Source organism: Numida meleagris, chromosome 7, assembly GCF_002078875.1.
Source record: "Numida meleagris isolate 19003 breed g44 Domestic line chromosome 7, NumMel1.0, whole genome shotgun sequence".
Taxonomy (NCBI): domain Eukaryota; kingdom Metazoa; phylum Chordata; class Aves; order Galliformes; family Numididae; genus Numida; species Numida meleagris.
In genome coordinates, this window is record NC_034415.1 from 12,645,739 (window position 1) to 12,661,328 (window position 15,590).

General features: G+C 36.9%; 1 protein-coding gene across 11 annotated transcripts in view; it reads left to right on the forward strand.

The window, feature by feature from the left end:
• The window catches only part of DPYD (dihydropyrimidine dehydrogenase), a 333,346-nt gene that overhangs the window by 60,926 nt on the left and 256,830 nt on the right, over nucleotides 1-15,590 (forward strand). For 4 of the 11 annotated variants that reach the window (XM_021404738.1, XM_021404736.1, XM_021404737.1 and 1 more), the window contains one exon: nucleotides 5,841-5,979. The exons of the other annotated variants lie outside the window; for them this stretch is intronic. In XM_021404738.1, the coding sequence (XP_021260413.1) occupies nucleotides 5,954-5,979 (26 nt within the window). In that variant the 5' untranslated portion in view covers nucleotides 5,841-5,953. The remainder of the gene's footprint in view (nucleotides 1-5,840; nucleotides 5,980-15,590) is intronic. 11 annotated transcript variants of the gene reach the window in all.

Genomic DNA, 15,590 nt, shown 5'->3' on the forward strand with positions numbered 1-15,590 from the left:
AGGGATGTAACACAGCAATGCTGCTTTCCTATTTGTTTCAGCAAGTTTAGCACAGTGGGAAATGTGGCATTCATCCAAGGTAATGCATCAAGTTTACAGTTGACTGGAAGTGCAATGGAAGTTACTCTAAAGCTTCACGTGCTGGCTGATAACTCTGGTTGAATGTGTGAGATAATTGTCTTATGAAATGTATTTGATAATGTTTCCTTGCCAAGAGTGTGTATCTTAATTTTGAGACATTATAGTATTCTAAGAGATACTTGAACAAGTGTAGATGCTGCATTTACAACGTTGCAGTTTTAGTGATTGAGCATAATTTATGTATGGATAGAGCTCACCTATATTCTTTTTCCAGTAGTCTGCTGAATCTGATGAAACCTGAAAGAACTGCTCCATTAATTTGGTCAAATTATTTGAGAAAAATGTAGACAGGCTGTCTCATTTCTTCTTTGTTGCTTAGAGAGAGCTAGTAACAAATCAGCAATTTGACAGGTAGGGAGAAACCGGAGATAGCAATGTACCTTTTTCAGTAGTGACTTTACCACTGAGATGTGGAGAGTTAGGTAAGAGTCTCCTAGAATTTTTGCTCTTGGTGTAATTTTCATTAATTTTTCCATCACTTTAAAGCCAAATAAAGTTTTAGCTTCAAGGCAAATGATATCATCATTGTACTGGGTTTAGCAGTCAGCCCACCACAGTTCTCTCAAAGGTGCTACAGAGAAGTTGCCAGGTCACAGCCAGAACCAATGGTTGAGCATCAAGTGAGATGGCAAGCAATGCATCTGAGTGACTGGAAGGGGTGAAGCCTGGAGGGCTCATTTAAAGGTTAGCGGCTGAGGGAGCAGCATCTCTGTGGATAGAGATTGCACCCCTCCTGAGCTGCCACTGGTCATTGGAAGGGCTGAACCAATTTTCCTTGTTACCTGCTGCTGCTCCACAGTGCTTGTATCCCATTAGGAGGAACTGTCATTGCTTTCTTTTGCCATACAGGTGTGCTAATATTATTTACATTTTTGGAGAATTATTTGTCAGCAAAACATACGCATTTAAATAGTATAGGAGTGGTTCTAAAAGCTCCTCCTTGTTCTATCCCAGCATGTTTCAAGCATGACATGGAGCAACCACTCCTTAAAGGAGTTTTAGAAAATAGCTCTCAATCATGTTTTTGTGAGCACCAGACTGAGGATATCGTTTAATTTCGAGCAGGTTGAGTGCTGCCATAGGTAAAAAATATCAGCTCTGTTCTCACCTGGTTATATTTTATTATCATAAAGGTAAAATTCTTAATCTTAGATATATTTTTTAAAACCCCACTACTTTTTCTCAATCATTTTTCTAAAAAGAATATCTGACAAGTTACAGGAATGTTCTTTGCAATAGTGAGTTTGGGTTTACAATAAAAGCAGTAATTGCTACTAGCTTCTGAAGCTTTCCAGAGATCTGTAGTTCCATACATGTGCCTTTTCTGAAGCATTTCTGCATGCCTTTGACAGCACCGATCCAGCAAGTGGAAGACTGTCACTGGCAGCATTTATCTTTACAAGAAGTGTATTTATTCCAGTTGATTGGGGTTGTTTCAGCACTGACACCTGAACATGTAGAAGTATGTAAAACAGAATGAAGAACAAAGAAGAATCACAGGGTTAAAAAAAAAAAAAAAAAAACAGAAACATCCAATGATTTTGGCCAGTGCTTTTTCAAGCAGAGGTAGTGTTGTGTGTGAGGAAAAAATGACGAGTGATTTAGCCAAACACTGAGGCTCTGCACTGGGTTAACAAAGCAGAGCTAACTGCAGACAGCTGTTAATGGGACTGGAAGAAGAGATCAGTACTGAAGGGAATCCCTTAGAAATTCTTACCAGCATCAACAGCACAAGCCACTTGTCCATACAGTTAATGTTGTGAGTTTGCTGGCTTCAGAAGTGTGTTGTGAATATTGTCTGGGTCTAAGGGTCCTTGTTCATTGGAACTGGCTCACACAGTGGTGAGGGGTGGAAGAGTGAGAGCTGGGTGGATTGAGGGCATGTGCTGATTTGGCAAAGAATACAGGCTGAACTCCTTGGTCTGTAGCAGCAGTGATCAAGAGTGCCTTCCAGATGAATAATTGAGTACAGGTTGGTCAAAATTTTCCTCTCAGCAGTTACATAAATTGGCATGGCATGTGCCAACATTTAATGAAGATACACACTTGAGACCTTCTGAGCTGGCTTGATGCCCCTACAGCTGCTTTTAGAGCTCTGAAAGCTTTATTTCAGATTGGGAAAACATACACACACAGACTAACACAACACATTTGAACATCACCTGTTAGAGGTTTTGGGGACAATATTGTGTGGTAGCAATCAAAAAAGAAGGATCAGTCAGAGATAAAGATCAAAACTACAGAGCGACAAAGCATGCTTGTCCCTGGATATCCTGGATCAGAGTATCTGTTCAACACCTTGGTTTGCTTTGATGACTGGCACTGACACAGAGATGCTGCTTTTTCAGTCACAAAACTCCAGTTGAGCCACTGAATCTGTGTACGTAACATGCTGTGATTTTTTTTTTTCACTACTTTTCCTTTTGTCCAAAAATATAGTGAGATAACAAGGTGTTACAGTATGGCTTTCTAGTGCTATGTAAACAGGCCTGGATTAGAAGCAAAAATCCAAATTCTTTGTAAAAGTATTATCTATCTTCCATCCGAAGCCACTCGTATCTATTGCAGCATCAAGCAGACTTGGAAGATTGAACTCTGCATTTTATTTATTGTTATGAAGCAGTAACATGTTCCCTCCTTAAATTCCATAATTTAATGTTTTCCAGAGCTTCAGTCATTCTTGCACTGAATTTTCACCAGCAAACTTATCATATTTCCATGTGTGGCAGAAGTCATCCTTTATATTGTGTGGAAGTCCTTTTTTGTGGTAGTAGTGCAGCATAATAACGTGGAGTGTTCAGCAGGTCAAAGGACAGTGCCTCTCAGCAAAAGTTAGAATTATTTGTGAAAGCATGATCTCTGCTATTGTTGCCTTCCTAAATATGCAGCTTAGTGCTGTATATTTGCACTTAAATTGTCATTTAGTGGTTAAGTGGAAAATGACTAGCAGAAAGAAGAAATGTTCAGCATTTTTATTCTGCTTTCTGGCCACAGTAAGAACAATAGGTCAAAGGCTCTAAATATAATCTGCTCGTTTTGTTTTACCTTTGAATTTTTTCAGTCAATGGATAATGGTCAGTTAATAGAATTACATTTATTTGTTGGTTTTTTTTTTTTTTGAGGAGAAGAACTTCTCTCATCTTCACTGATTGCCAAGTTATTTGCATGTAGAGAAGAAGATTCTTTTTGTATAATCAATCTGCTGCTACCCATTTTGCTGCCAAACATTCCTTCTCTATGGTAGCGTAATGTTACCTAGGGAACAGCTTAAAGCTGACACATACAGTGGTGCCACAAATTAATTTCGCAGTTATCAGGATATAGGGTGATAACAACAACATGAGCTACTGTGAAATTACCATTGTTCCCATTGAGTTACAGTGTAATTATTACTTTTGTGGCAACTATGCAAATAACTCATGTCACCACTGTAGGATGGGATGCGCTTTCCTTTCTCTGATTCAGTACTTTGTACTTCGGAGACATCTTTATGTACTATAAACTAGAGCTGTGCTTTGAATTTTGAATTGAGATCTAAACATGGCTATGTCTTCAAATAAAAAAGCCAAAAAAAACGACAATACTTGAGACCTACTCCCACCACCAAATCGCCTGCTATCTGTCCATTATCAGCTACAATCATAGCCTCATTTGTACTCTAATTTAACAAAATAATAAGCTTTTATTTTCCATTATTTCCACCATGAAACTGGGAGGTTTCCTTCAAGAAGGGAGCTTTGAGCTAGTTACTTTTATGAAGGGATGATTTCAGGTTTCTTTGCTGCCACTTGGAGGAGGTGATGTGGTGGAAGGGACAGAGAACTATGATTACATTGCATATTTGTGAATCAATAGGTAGGAAAATATGCCTGGAGCAAGATTAAGATACTGTCCTAGTATGTAAGAAGAACAATAACAGCAACAAAATAACACCTGCAGCATAATAATGGTGGTGAAGTTGGCATAGGTGTTCCTTGTATCACTTAAAACCATGCTTAAGAATTCTGTGGGAGACTGCAGTTTGGGTTACATATTTTCAGAAAGACAACTCAGTGATTTATTTACTTTTTCATCCCTAAACTGGGATTTTCAGAAGTTCCCTACAGGGAGCTAATATGTCCAATTTGCAGTTATGCATGGATAGCGCACGTTCAACTCCTTTTAAAATTCCCATTCTAAATAAGTGGCTAATGACCAGATATTCAAAATTGATGAAAATACTTAAATCCTAAAGGAGAAAGAAAACTTCTGAGACAAACCATTTAGAGAACTATTAAAGCTAAAATTAGATGAAAAGTGTGGGCAAATAGCAGTTGATTAAATAACCTGTAACAAGCAAAATTCTGGATAGATACGATAACTTACAATTATCAAAATTGAGTGCAAGGTAGACTTCATTAGCGTACCAGATTTTTGAAGATGGGAGATTTATTTCTACTTCAGAATTCAATGACCTTTCACTGAAAAGTGATCTTAATACTAGAATGATAGATTTTAATTTTTAATTCTTATTTTGTATTTTATAGTAAACAAAAATGAAATAATTAAATTTGATGCATTTTCAAATATTTCAGATAGCTTGCAAGCTAGATTTCCTTAGTTTGTGCTATATTGCATTGACAGAAGTATAGCACAGCTTGAGAAGCATGTTTTTAGAACTGACTTGTGAAAGAACACAAATATGAACAATGTTCTGAAGGAACTGTGTCCTGAGCATTTCTGAAATGTATTTCAGTACTGAATCACCAAGATTTGAGTTGCAGAGATGTTGGAAATTTGTGTGAAAGTGTAATTACACCTTTTTTCTTGTGTGAATGAGCTACCTGAATTTTTCGTAGTTATAAAAAGAATTGTTGAGACAGTAGGAGTAACACCCGAATGATGATGAAGTATAAAGAAAATAGACATTCTGTGTGTCAGTCTTCAAATATACAAGGGCTATTCTGGATGTAACACAACTTACTTTATTATATGATGTCAAAGGTGGCTGTTGGTGGTATGGCAGTAGAGGCTGAACCTTCCTACCAGCATTCTGTTACATTCTGTTGCCCTGTGACAGATGGCAGCAGAGGGGCAGCCTGACAAAATGGCATCTGACATGGAAGTGCATGGTAAATGTGAATTCCTCCATGAGGAATTGCACTGACACTTGCTAAAGATTTCTGGAGACTAAAGAGTGGATGTGAGAACAGTGGGGTGGTGGGTTGTGCGTTTCAGCAGTGGTGACAGTGGGCTGCTTCCACTGGTGCAGGTTTTTATAAGTGCAGCATACAGGCTCTTGTTCATTGCTGGCAAAAATGTATAGTGAATGGTGATGACTTTATATATAAAAAAAAGAAATAGTGTTTTGTAGCTGAGAATTTGCTCTATCAAATAGTGTTATTGTGCTCTTGGTAGCTGTTGTAGTTTCCATGGAAATAGATAGGAGGCATTACTTTCAGAGCAACTTATGTATATTATCAGTGTTTTTCAAACTAACAATTTCATGATGCCATTTCTTTAAGACAATTGAAAATCTATGCAATCACAAAATTACAAAGCAATATGTTGTCCCCCATCAAAATACCTGTTTTTCAAAAGGTTATGCATACACCGATGAAGATTCATTACTGATCTTTCTGAGGAGTTGTACCTGGTGGAGAATCACTTAAAGCAGTAGGTTTTTTTCAGTAATCTGCTAGTTGTATGTTCTTTTCTAGGAAAACAAGGTTCCAATTCCTCCCTTTTCATGAATTTTTTCTTTGAGTCAATACAACCTGCTGAGGCTTTTCACTGACGGACTTTAAGCACATGCATAAAAATCTTACAGTTGATGATCAAGGAGAAAATAGTCGAAAGGTAAATAAACCTTATGTTCTTGCTCATTTATTATCTAATTCGATGAATAATGATGAAAAATGTATGGTGATTAATGGACTGGCTTCATGGGATAACTCCTGTTTATCATATGTTTGTCACTCGTCTTAGAGATTTGCTGACAAGTATATTTATCGTAGTGTGAAGAGGTCACGAACTAATGTGGATATTAGTGAGACTTTGTGAGATTACTCTGAAAATCTACTTTTTAAAAATTCCTTCCCTTTACCCTCTTGTTGTGTCACTTCTAGTTACTTGAGAGCTAAGCCAATATTTAACACTACAGTATTGCTCATGTTTGATGTTGCTTAACCCATATAAGTTTCATTTGGAAGAAACAGCTTGTTCTAATTAAGAGCCTCTGGAAAATCTACTGCAATTCTTGCATGCTGTTCTTAAGAGTCAACCTTGTGGAAGAAAGTCATTAAAGGTTTAGAGCCACCAGAGGTATGCTCATTGGCCCAGTTTTGTATGGAGTTGGGACATCAGGGAGTGCTGTTGTGGTACTGTGGGGAACTTTCACTGCTGTTAGTAATGAGCAAGAAGCTTAAATGGTTCATAAAAATCAAATGTTGTCTTAATATACCTGATGATCCAAACAAGCAGTTTTGCTCAGGTATATATATATTGTATAATGAGAAGGTTTTCTTTGTGGGAGTAAATAGAATGAAGTTGCTGCTTTTTATTATTCATATTACTATTATATCAATATAATGATTCATAATATTACCAATATTCATATTAATGAGTAATAACAATAATCTTGAAGTATAGGATGGATTGTTTCATTAATACATTCATGCAATGTATCTCCAAAACTGCTTGCATAAAAATGTCTGGCAAACTGTACATTGATGATTAGGAATAATTTTCTTGCAAAGTAAGAGACATTATTGTATGTGTTTTGGTGTCTTTTACTTATGGTTTCTTATGTTTACTGAACTAATAATGATAGTTCTGTGTTGCATGTGACATGTCCTCTTTCCTGTTTTCAAGTAAAGGGGATTGTCTTAGCCTCCCAGTTTTTTTTGGATGAATTTCTAATATCCTTCCTCCCACTCAGTGACCAGTTTCAGACACCCTGATGGTGAAACAGGAGGGAAAAGTGGGTTTTATTTTGGTTTTAACTACCTAGATAAGAAAACCACAGATGTGCGCTTATGTGGCTAAAACACTGCTTGCTTTAAGTTCTGCCTACCAAACAAAACTTAAATGTGACTTTACATGAAATTTTCTCTTTACCAGACTAAAAACTGTGGTCCTCTTGTTTCATGATAATCCTACTATTTCTATACACAGGGATATTGAAAATTAAATGTTATCTGTGCTTTGAAGAATACATAATAGCTCTTCTCCAGAGGAAATTCTGTAAATCAGTACTAAAAATAAGCACCACCCTTCACCCCCAGTAAATAAATAAAATAAAACCAATACAACAACAGAAACAAGCAAACAGATCTATTTCATTTTGACATGGTTGATAATGTTCTGATCCTTGGCTTCAGGGCCAGCATATTCTTCTAAGTCTACCTAGAAAGATGTTCTTGTCGTTTCTGCCTCTACTGTAAATAAAAATCTGGATTGGTTCTCCTATGTTGTGTCTGTAATGAGTTCCAAGTGGAGTACTATCCTTCCACGCTTGGCAGTTTAGGCGCCTTTTCAATGGAACGTTTTCTGGTTTTAGAAAGATTTTAACCTCTTCCTTGCCAAGGAAGATGCACTGTAACACAGGAAATAGCCTCAAAAATTGATAGTTTAAATATCTAGGATGTTGGTATATTTTCAGTTCATTCAGAATCCTCCATTTTCTTGTTTTGAGGAGTCGAGTTTGAGGAATCAATACTTTCAGATTTGTTCTTGATAGACAGGACTTCTAGCATCCATTGTACTAACTCAGCCTAGGACTGCGAGTTGTTCTTAAATTATCAGCTACTTCTCTATGATGCTTTTTTACTAATTACTTTGCTCGGTCCCTACAGCTGAGCAGACAATAGTTTTTTTCCTCATGGAATTACTTAAACCTGCAAAAAGTTTGTTTGCAAAATGCTTTGGACAATTTGCATCTGACCAAGAAAACAAACTTCACTGGTAATTAATTTTAAATTGAAGGTGATATGATACTGTACACTCAAACAGTAGAGAATAGGTTAAACAAAACAAAAAAGTGCCTTAAAGCAGAAACCTGAAGCTTACCAGCTGTGATTAGGGAATTCCTTGGGGAAAAAGATATCTTTTCATTGACCCTCGCTAAGATCACTGAAGAGCTTTCCTTTTCTACTTTTGATTATCATCAGGTTCTTGTTGTGGATAAATTAAGTCTGCACATCAGTGTGCTATTTGCAGATATGAATCTCTTCCCTCAGCACATGTGGAAGAATCAGGAAAGTGCTGAGCTCTTTGGGGAACACCAAGGAATCTCCTACTTCTTATCCTTAATTTTAAATTAAGCCAAATGCTTAAACTTAAACACATGCTTCAGTGTATGTGTCGTGTAGGGGCACGGTACTTAACTCTGCAAGTGAAATATCTATACTACATGTAGTTTTTATGCTGGCTTATAAAGATAAACTCAGCTCCTGGAAACGCAGCAGTTTTTTCTCATGTGATGATGCCCTATTGTGAGGCCAGTGCCCTACCTGAAACAGCTTGGTTTTCTTTGTGAGTATTCAAGGGATCCATCCCGAGTTTCATACAGAGACTATTCAGTAAGAACACTAATACTGTCACACCGTGGATAGTCCTGATCTTGTAAGTATGTTTCTCTAAGAAATAGGATTAATAATTAATGTATGTTCCCTCTGTGTAAAATAGGATAATCTCTGACAGATGGTAGTTTTTAACAAGAACACTGCAATAATTCGAATCAGACTAAGTATATTTTATCCATGCTTCAAAACTAAAAGATGCTCACATGGGTGTATGTAAAACATGCATGGCTTTCTTACATTCCACTCTACTCCTAGTTTTAGATCATGGACATACAGAATTTTTGAGTGCTGATAGTAATGGAGTTGTGTCAAACTTCATAGCATTCAGAAGGGATCTGTCTTTAGCTGTCTAGCAGTGTACCCGTCAGAGGTGAATAACTGATAAGAAAAACTAACTGGTGAAGGAACTACAAATAGTCACAGCTAAAAATTAAAGAATGCAATCTGATGAAACTGCATTTTGTATGTATGTGTGCAGATATATATAGATACATAGATCTGCACACATATAGATATATATATATATCTGCACACATACATACAAAATGCAGATATATATATATACACACATACAATTGTGGATTGTTTTTGTTTTTAACTGCCTTCCAGAGTGCTCTAAAAGAAGTGAGATACTTGATCAGTTTTCATTCCTGTTTTACTGGGGTATGCTCACCCAAGGTTTAGAGATGGAATTTGATACCCATCAGGACAGTCTTGTACTGAACTTCAGGAAAAGATCATCCATCTCTTTCTGGAAGCTGCAGAGAGATATTAATGAACAATGAAATAGTTGATGTACTATGAGGAAACTGTCCAACATCAGCACCAGTTTGATGTGCAGAAAGCAATGTCTGATGTGCTATAAACATATTCGATACTTAGATTCCTTCATTTCATGTAAAAAAAAAAAAAAACAGTTGTAAAAAGCATGCACTCATGCATTGTGGCATACTTGTGATGGATGGGTGTCATTGTTTAAATGAAGGCTTTGAGTCACAAATGTATGTGCAAGTAGCTATTTTCTTCCATTTGTAAAATATTATGCTAAGTATTTCTCAGAATGAGTAATGTACTCTATATATATAGCAGTAAAATAGTGTCTAAAAGTGCTTCATGTCATGCTAAGTAGAAATGGATACATCTATTGAATGCAACATTTTGCTTGCGTCTTTGGAAGTGTCCATTTGGACATATTTTTCCTTTGATAATTTGATTTTGAGATAATATACACCTGTTCAGAAGAAGGTATGTATTTTTCAAAGTTATTGAAAATAAAAATACTGAAATTAAACAGACTAATTATTTGATTTTATAATGAGAAAGTAATTAATATGAGAATATTTTCTAAATGACCAACTCTGTCAAAAATAACTGGCAGTTATGAGACTCTGGTAATTATTAAAGCCATTTATGAGTTGCTTCTACAAGTTTTCTAAACCCAACTAATGGCTGCCAGAGCACTTATGCTACTCTGGAATTTAAGAGCTTCTGGAGCGAGCTTGTCCAGCTCACAGGCCACTTGCAGCCTGGCACAGCTTGCAATGTGGCTGCCTCCTGCCCTGCCAAGCAGCCCAGTCTGCATGCACAGCCGTCACTTAGCACCAGCCTAACACTGATGTGCTACTAATCCTCTCTGGGTTGAAACTAGGGCATGGGGAGGGTGCAGTGCAGTGCTAACTCAAGGGATGACAAATATGTTTCTGCATTTTGGATATATTGGCTAAACACAGTCCTGTAAACAGCAAAAAAAAAAAAAAAAAAAAAAATGCAGCTTTACTTTCTGTTGTGATAAATGAATTTGAGAACAGGTTTTAAGATGCAAAAAAGAAAATCAATTTTTTGGCTTACTTATAACTCCGTTTTCAGTTGACATAAATATATTACATATGAATTTTCAAATGGACTGTATAGAGTTGCAATCCAAAATTTGATCATGTCTCTTTAGCAGACTTTTATAAGTCCTGCCTTAGCAGAGAGAAATATCCCTCACTTCACAGTCATGCCTTATTCATGTCATCGCTTTTGGCAGTCTGTACATTTGTGAACAACTGTTTTTAAGGATGAAACATAAGAGGAGTAAAACTTTGTCCAAAATCTCTGATGAACACCTTGAGAAGTCACTATGAATTGCAACCGTTGACAGTGAACATGACAGGTGCATTAGTGGGATATTTTAATCTTGTTTTTGTTGCTCTATTTTTAATATTTTAATAACAAAAAACATTAAAATAAATTTTGTTACTTATATACATTAACTATACTACATACTTTATTTTGGCTGCTCAGAAAGCAATGCCTACTCTTTTATTATGCTGACCAACAAAGTCAGAGGTGGATGCTGGTCGTATGGCAGCAGAGGTTGAACCTTCCCACCAATATTCCAGTATGTGTTGTTGCCGTGTGACAGAGGGGCACCAGGGGTCTTCCTGTTCCCTGTTGATTCTGTCAAAAGGGAAAGGAGAAGAAAAGATAATGTAAGAGATGCATGAGTAATTTTAAGTCCATAGGGTATTAATGTATTTGATCATTTCCTCCATTTATGAATTCAGTTCAAAGTCTTCAAATGATAGTGGAATGATAACTTTGGCTGGGTAAACTCATTTTACCTCATCCAAAGTCAAAATGAGATGCAGTTTTGTGTTCTGAAACTTGAATGCAAACATTTTTGAACACATTCTTTCATATCATAATTTAATTAGGCCATTAGCATTAGGTTTTCAAAATGATTTATCTGGATGCAGTACTTGGCATGGACCACAGGAGAGAGATTTCATGATAAGGAGCCATCTCAATGTCATCTCTGTTTTATATGCTGCCATGGTGATTTGCATTGAAAACAGTTTAAAAAATGACTGGGAGTGTGTATAACGCTTCCATGCCGATGTCACTGGAATGAACATCTATGATGCCTAGTGATTTTTATTGAGTGTGTGTCCCATTAGACTGTAGTATACATAGTGTATGCATGTGTTTAATCAATCTGCTGGGGGCACAGGCTAAAATGAGTTGTAGCAGAGACATTCAGAAACACTAAAATAAGGCGGAAAAAATGAGTGAAAGGAGCATTACAGTAGAGCAGCATTTAACAAACAGAAGGGTAAGCTTCCCCCCAAGTGATGCTAAGTACCGAACAAGTAATGATGATAATCTATAAATTCAATAATATATAATATCTGTTCTTTCTTGATTTTTGCATATTATTGAGATCAGTGGGTGTTTGACTATAGATGGACAGTTTTCAACTTTAATCTTTTGTTTTCATAGGTTAAGATCAAGAATAGAAGTTGATCTTTGCATGATAATTTTTGTAGGAGTGCCCTAAATCTGAGAAATCAGTCTCATCTCTAGAAAATATTTTCTAAACCCTGGTGCCTACTGAGTCAAATTTCTGCAAAATGGTAGTCTGGAATTTGTTTCCTTTTTCCCTGCTGAAGTAGATTGATTTTGAGAGTATTTAAAAAAAAAAATAAAATGTATTGCTTCTCAGCTTTAAAGTTCTGGTTATTTATTGTGCAATGGAAATATTCACAGAGTATTTTTGCAGAAGTTGGAAGAGGTTGACAGCAGCTTATTATATGAACGGGGAAGATACTGTCCTTGTCACACTGATACGTGGCAAGTTTACTCTCTTAAATTCATGAGCCATGATGGGTTGTGCTGTTATCGAGGTGGATCCGGGATGCATATTGAAATGAGCAGCATTGCATTTTGCTGGATTTTATTTTGCAGCATTCCAGTAATATGAAGTTAAGGGGAACATAAGTACTTTACCATTTTTGTTACTTTGAACATTCTAGGGCACAGAGCTGATGATATTAGCCTTCCTGTGCATCCTTTCTTTAGTGGTTGTCTTTGGAAAGTTTTGGCATAACTGCCTGACAAACTAAAGGCCAAGTGGTGATACAGCTTTGTATTTTTCCCTTTCTGCCATAACAGTGTAGGCTGTCAATTTTAAAATATTTCCATGTGAACACTTATCTTGCAAGTGGGATGCAGCTTCAAACTCGAATAAGCAGTGAATTCCTTGTTCCAAGATTGGACTGAGGAAGGGAAAGCAGCTTCTGGAATATTTTTATCAGATTCTTGCACTCATATTCTCTCAGTATGTTATAATTTCTCATTTACTCCTGTTAGGTACACAAAAAAAAAAAGTAAGGGGATAAAAATGAGTTTAAGTAATATTTTTTTTCTACTTGTCAGCTGTGGTATTAAACAACATCCGTGTGGAAATGTCAAAGTCTCTGCTCTTGAATCTTAAGATATTGTATCATTCCACATAAGTTACTTTGTTGCTGTGAGCTGTGTATGGCATTGTTAAGTTATGTATCTGTCATATTAATTTGCACAAGTACAAAATTGATGTTTATATATCTGCACGGCAAATTTGAAAGTTTTAAGTATATTCTAAGATTTTCGTCATCTGGAAAGTTGTTCTCATCACGCTTTCCCAGTGTTTAAAGAGTGTATTTAAGAGGAGCGTGGGTTCATACAAAGCTGCCTTCTGGTTCACATCGGTATATGCCTCCTCCTGAGCTGACAGCTGCTGCTGTAATTTCAATAAGAATCCATGTTTCCTTCCCTGTGGCTTCTCCAGGTGCTACAATGCCTGGAGGAGGTAAAATTGCACTAACTTTTACAGATGTCAACATCTGCACCAGAGTTTGGCTGTGTTGATTAAAACTTCGATAGTCTAACACATTAGGAGTAATTAACCAAAAGTGCTTGTGACTGTGCAAAAGCCATTTTGTTTAGTGTGTAGCTTCCCTCCACCTTCTCCTACCTCTGAGGTTTAAGAGAAATCAGCTATTTGTTTTACTTGTAGGAACTCAGAAAAAGTAATGTGAAATATTTCTACTTTTAGAAATATTTGCTGAAAAATATTTAAATTTAATAAATTTCTAAGTCATTCTTACACTAGTCATTGCACAGACTTCCATGGAGTCTTTATCCACTACCAGTACAAGCTGGGGGATGAAAGGATTGAGTGGAGCCCTGCCAAAAAAAACCTGGGGTTACTGGTGGATGGGAAGCTGGACGTGAGCCAGCAGTGTGCCCTCTCATCCCAGAAAGCCACCTGTATCCTGGGCTGCATCAAAAGAAGTGTGGCCAGCAGAGTGAGGGAGGTGATCCTGCCCCTCTACTCTGTGCTGGTGAGACTTCACCTGGAGTACTGCATCCAGATATGGAGTCCTCAGTACAGGAGAGACATAGACCTGTTGGAGCACATCTAGAGGAGGGCCACAAAAAAATGATGTAAGGGATGGAACACCTCTCCTACAAGGACAGGCTGAGAGAGCTGGGACTGTTCAGCCTGGAGAAGAGAAGGTTGCCAGTTGGCCTGATAGTAGCCTTTCAGTATCTAAGGGGGAGCTACAGGAAAGAAGGGGGCAGACTCTTTGGCAAGGTCTGTTGTGATAGGACAAGGAGAAATGGTTTCAGGCTTAAAGAGGGTGGATTTAGGCTAGATGTAAGGATAAAGATTTCTACAGTGAGGGTGGTGAGGCACTGGCACAGGTTGCCCAGAGGTGTGGTTGATGCCCTGTCCCTGGACATGTTCAAGGTGAGGCTGGATCAGGTCCTGGGTAGCCTGATCTAGCTGTGGTGTCCCTGTTCATTGCAGGGGAGCTGGATTAGATGACCTTTAAAGGTCTCTTCTAACTCTAAAGATTCTTTGATTCTATTATTTCTGTGTAAAGAATTCTTTAAAAACACAGAATTTGCAGCTCATTTGGTGAAGTAATTTGCAAAATTTTTCCATTTTCCTGCTTAGTTCTCCTTGGTTGGAAGTACTTTTTAAGTAGCTCTTAAATCCAGCTTTCGGAAGGGACTGGTGTCTGAAGACATAGGGTGCTCTTCCCTGGGGCACACTGTTTTCTAGCTAGTATTTGTCAGGGTAAACTCAGTCAAGATCTTTTTGTTAATGTATTTGCTGAAAACAGCTAAACTCAAAGGTCTAGTGTTCCTGCGCCTCTCTTTGTGGAAATACCATAGCTTGTTAAATTTAGAAATCGTATTTTGAATTTGAGTTTAAAAATCTAATTAGATAGAAGGGACTTGTTTCCTGCTTACAAACTCCCTTTCTATTGAATACCTTCAAAGCTATTCAATGGAATTACTGGATACCACAGTCGCACTTCTTTAAGTTTGCATGAGACAGATGGATGCTTTATATGACAGGTGAAAGTGGAGGTTTCCTTCAGAATAGTTTCTCTTCAAAGTTGTTTATTTGCAGACTGCAGCTTCAGGATAGCGCTAACACTTTTGTTAGCAAGTGATTTGTGCCAGCCCCAATACAAATAAAACATTAGTTTTGTGCTTTCTATTGTAAACAAATGCGCACATTCTTGCTGCCTTCGATCACACATTATTTTATCAACATGAAGGATCTTTATTTTTTTTATTATAGTTTGTAACGAATACCAGTGTTAGAACTTTAGTAAGTTGTAATAAAGAGTTATAAATCGAGTAAGAAAGTTAGCTAACATGAAATTCAGAGAAAAAGTGGGATTGTACTGTCATGCATAGCATGTCTTCAAAGTGTTACTTACAACTGGAAAAGATCTTTTGTTACTCTAATAAATCTATGCTGTTTGTTTTCCTATTTAACTTAAAAATAAAGTTTTATGCTAATACTGCTTCTGATATGTTTGGTAACATATTGAGTGGGTTAGACTATGTTATTCCATGTGGTGATCACAGTATACAAATCACTGTTTCTTGTTCAGCATATTTTGAATGCAGTCTGTCAACATTCATTACCCTTCCAGTATTTTTAGGGAAAAAAAAGCCAACAGAATTAGATGTAAAATAAAATGGCTTTTTAGTGTTATGATGTAGTATGTGTACATGCTAAATTACACCTTATTTTATTTTTGAAATGAATAG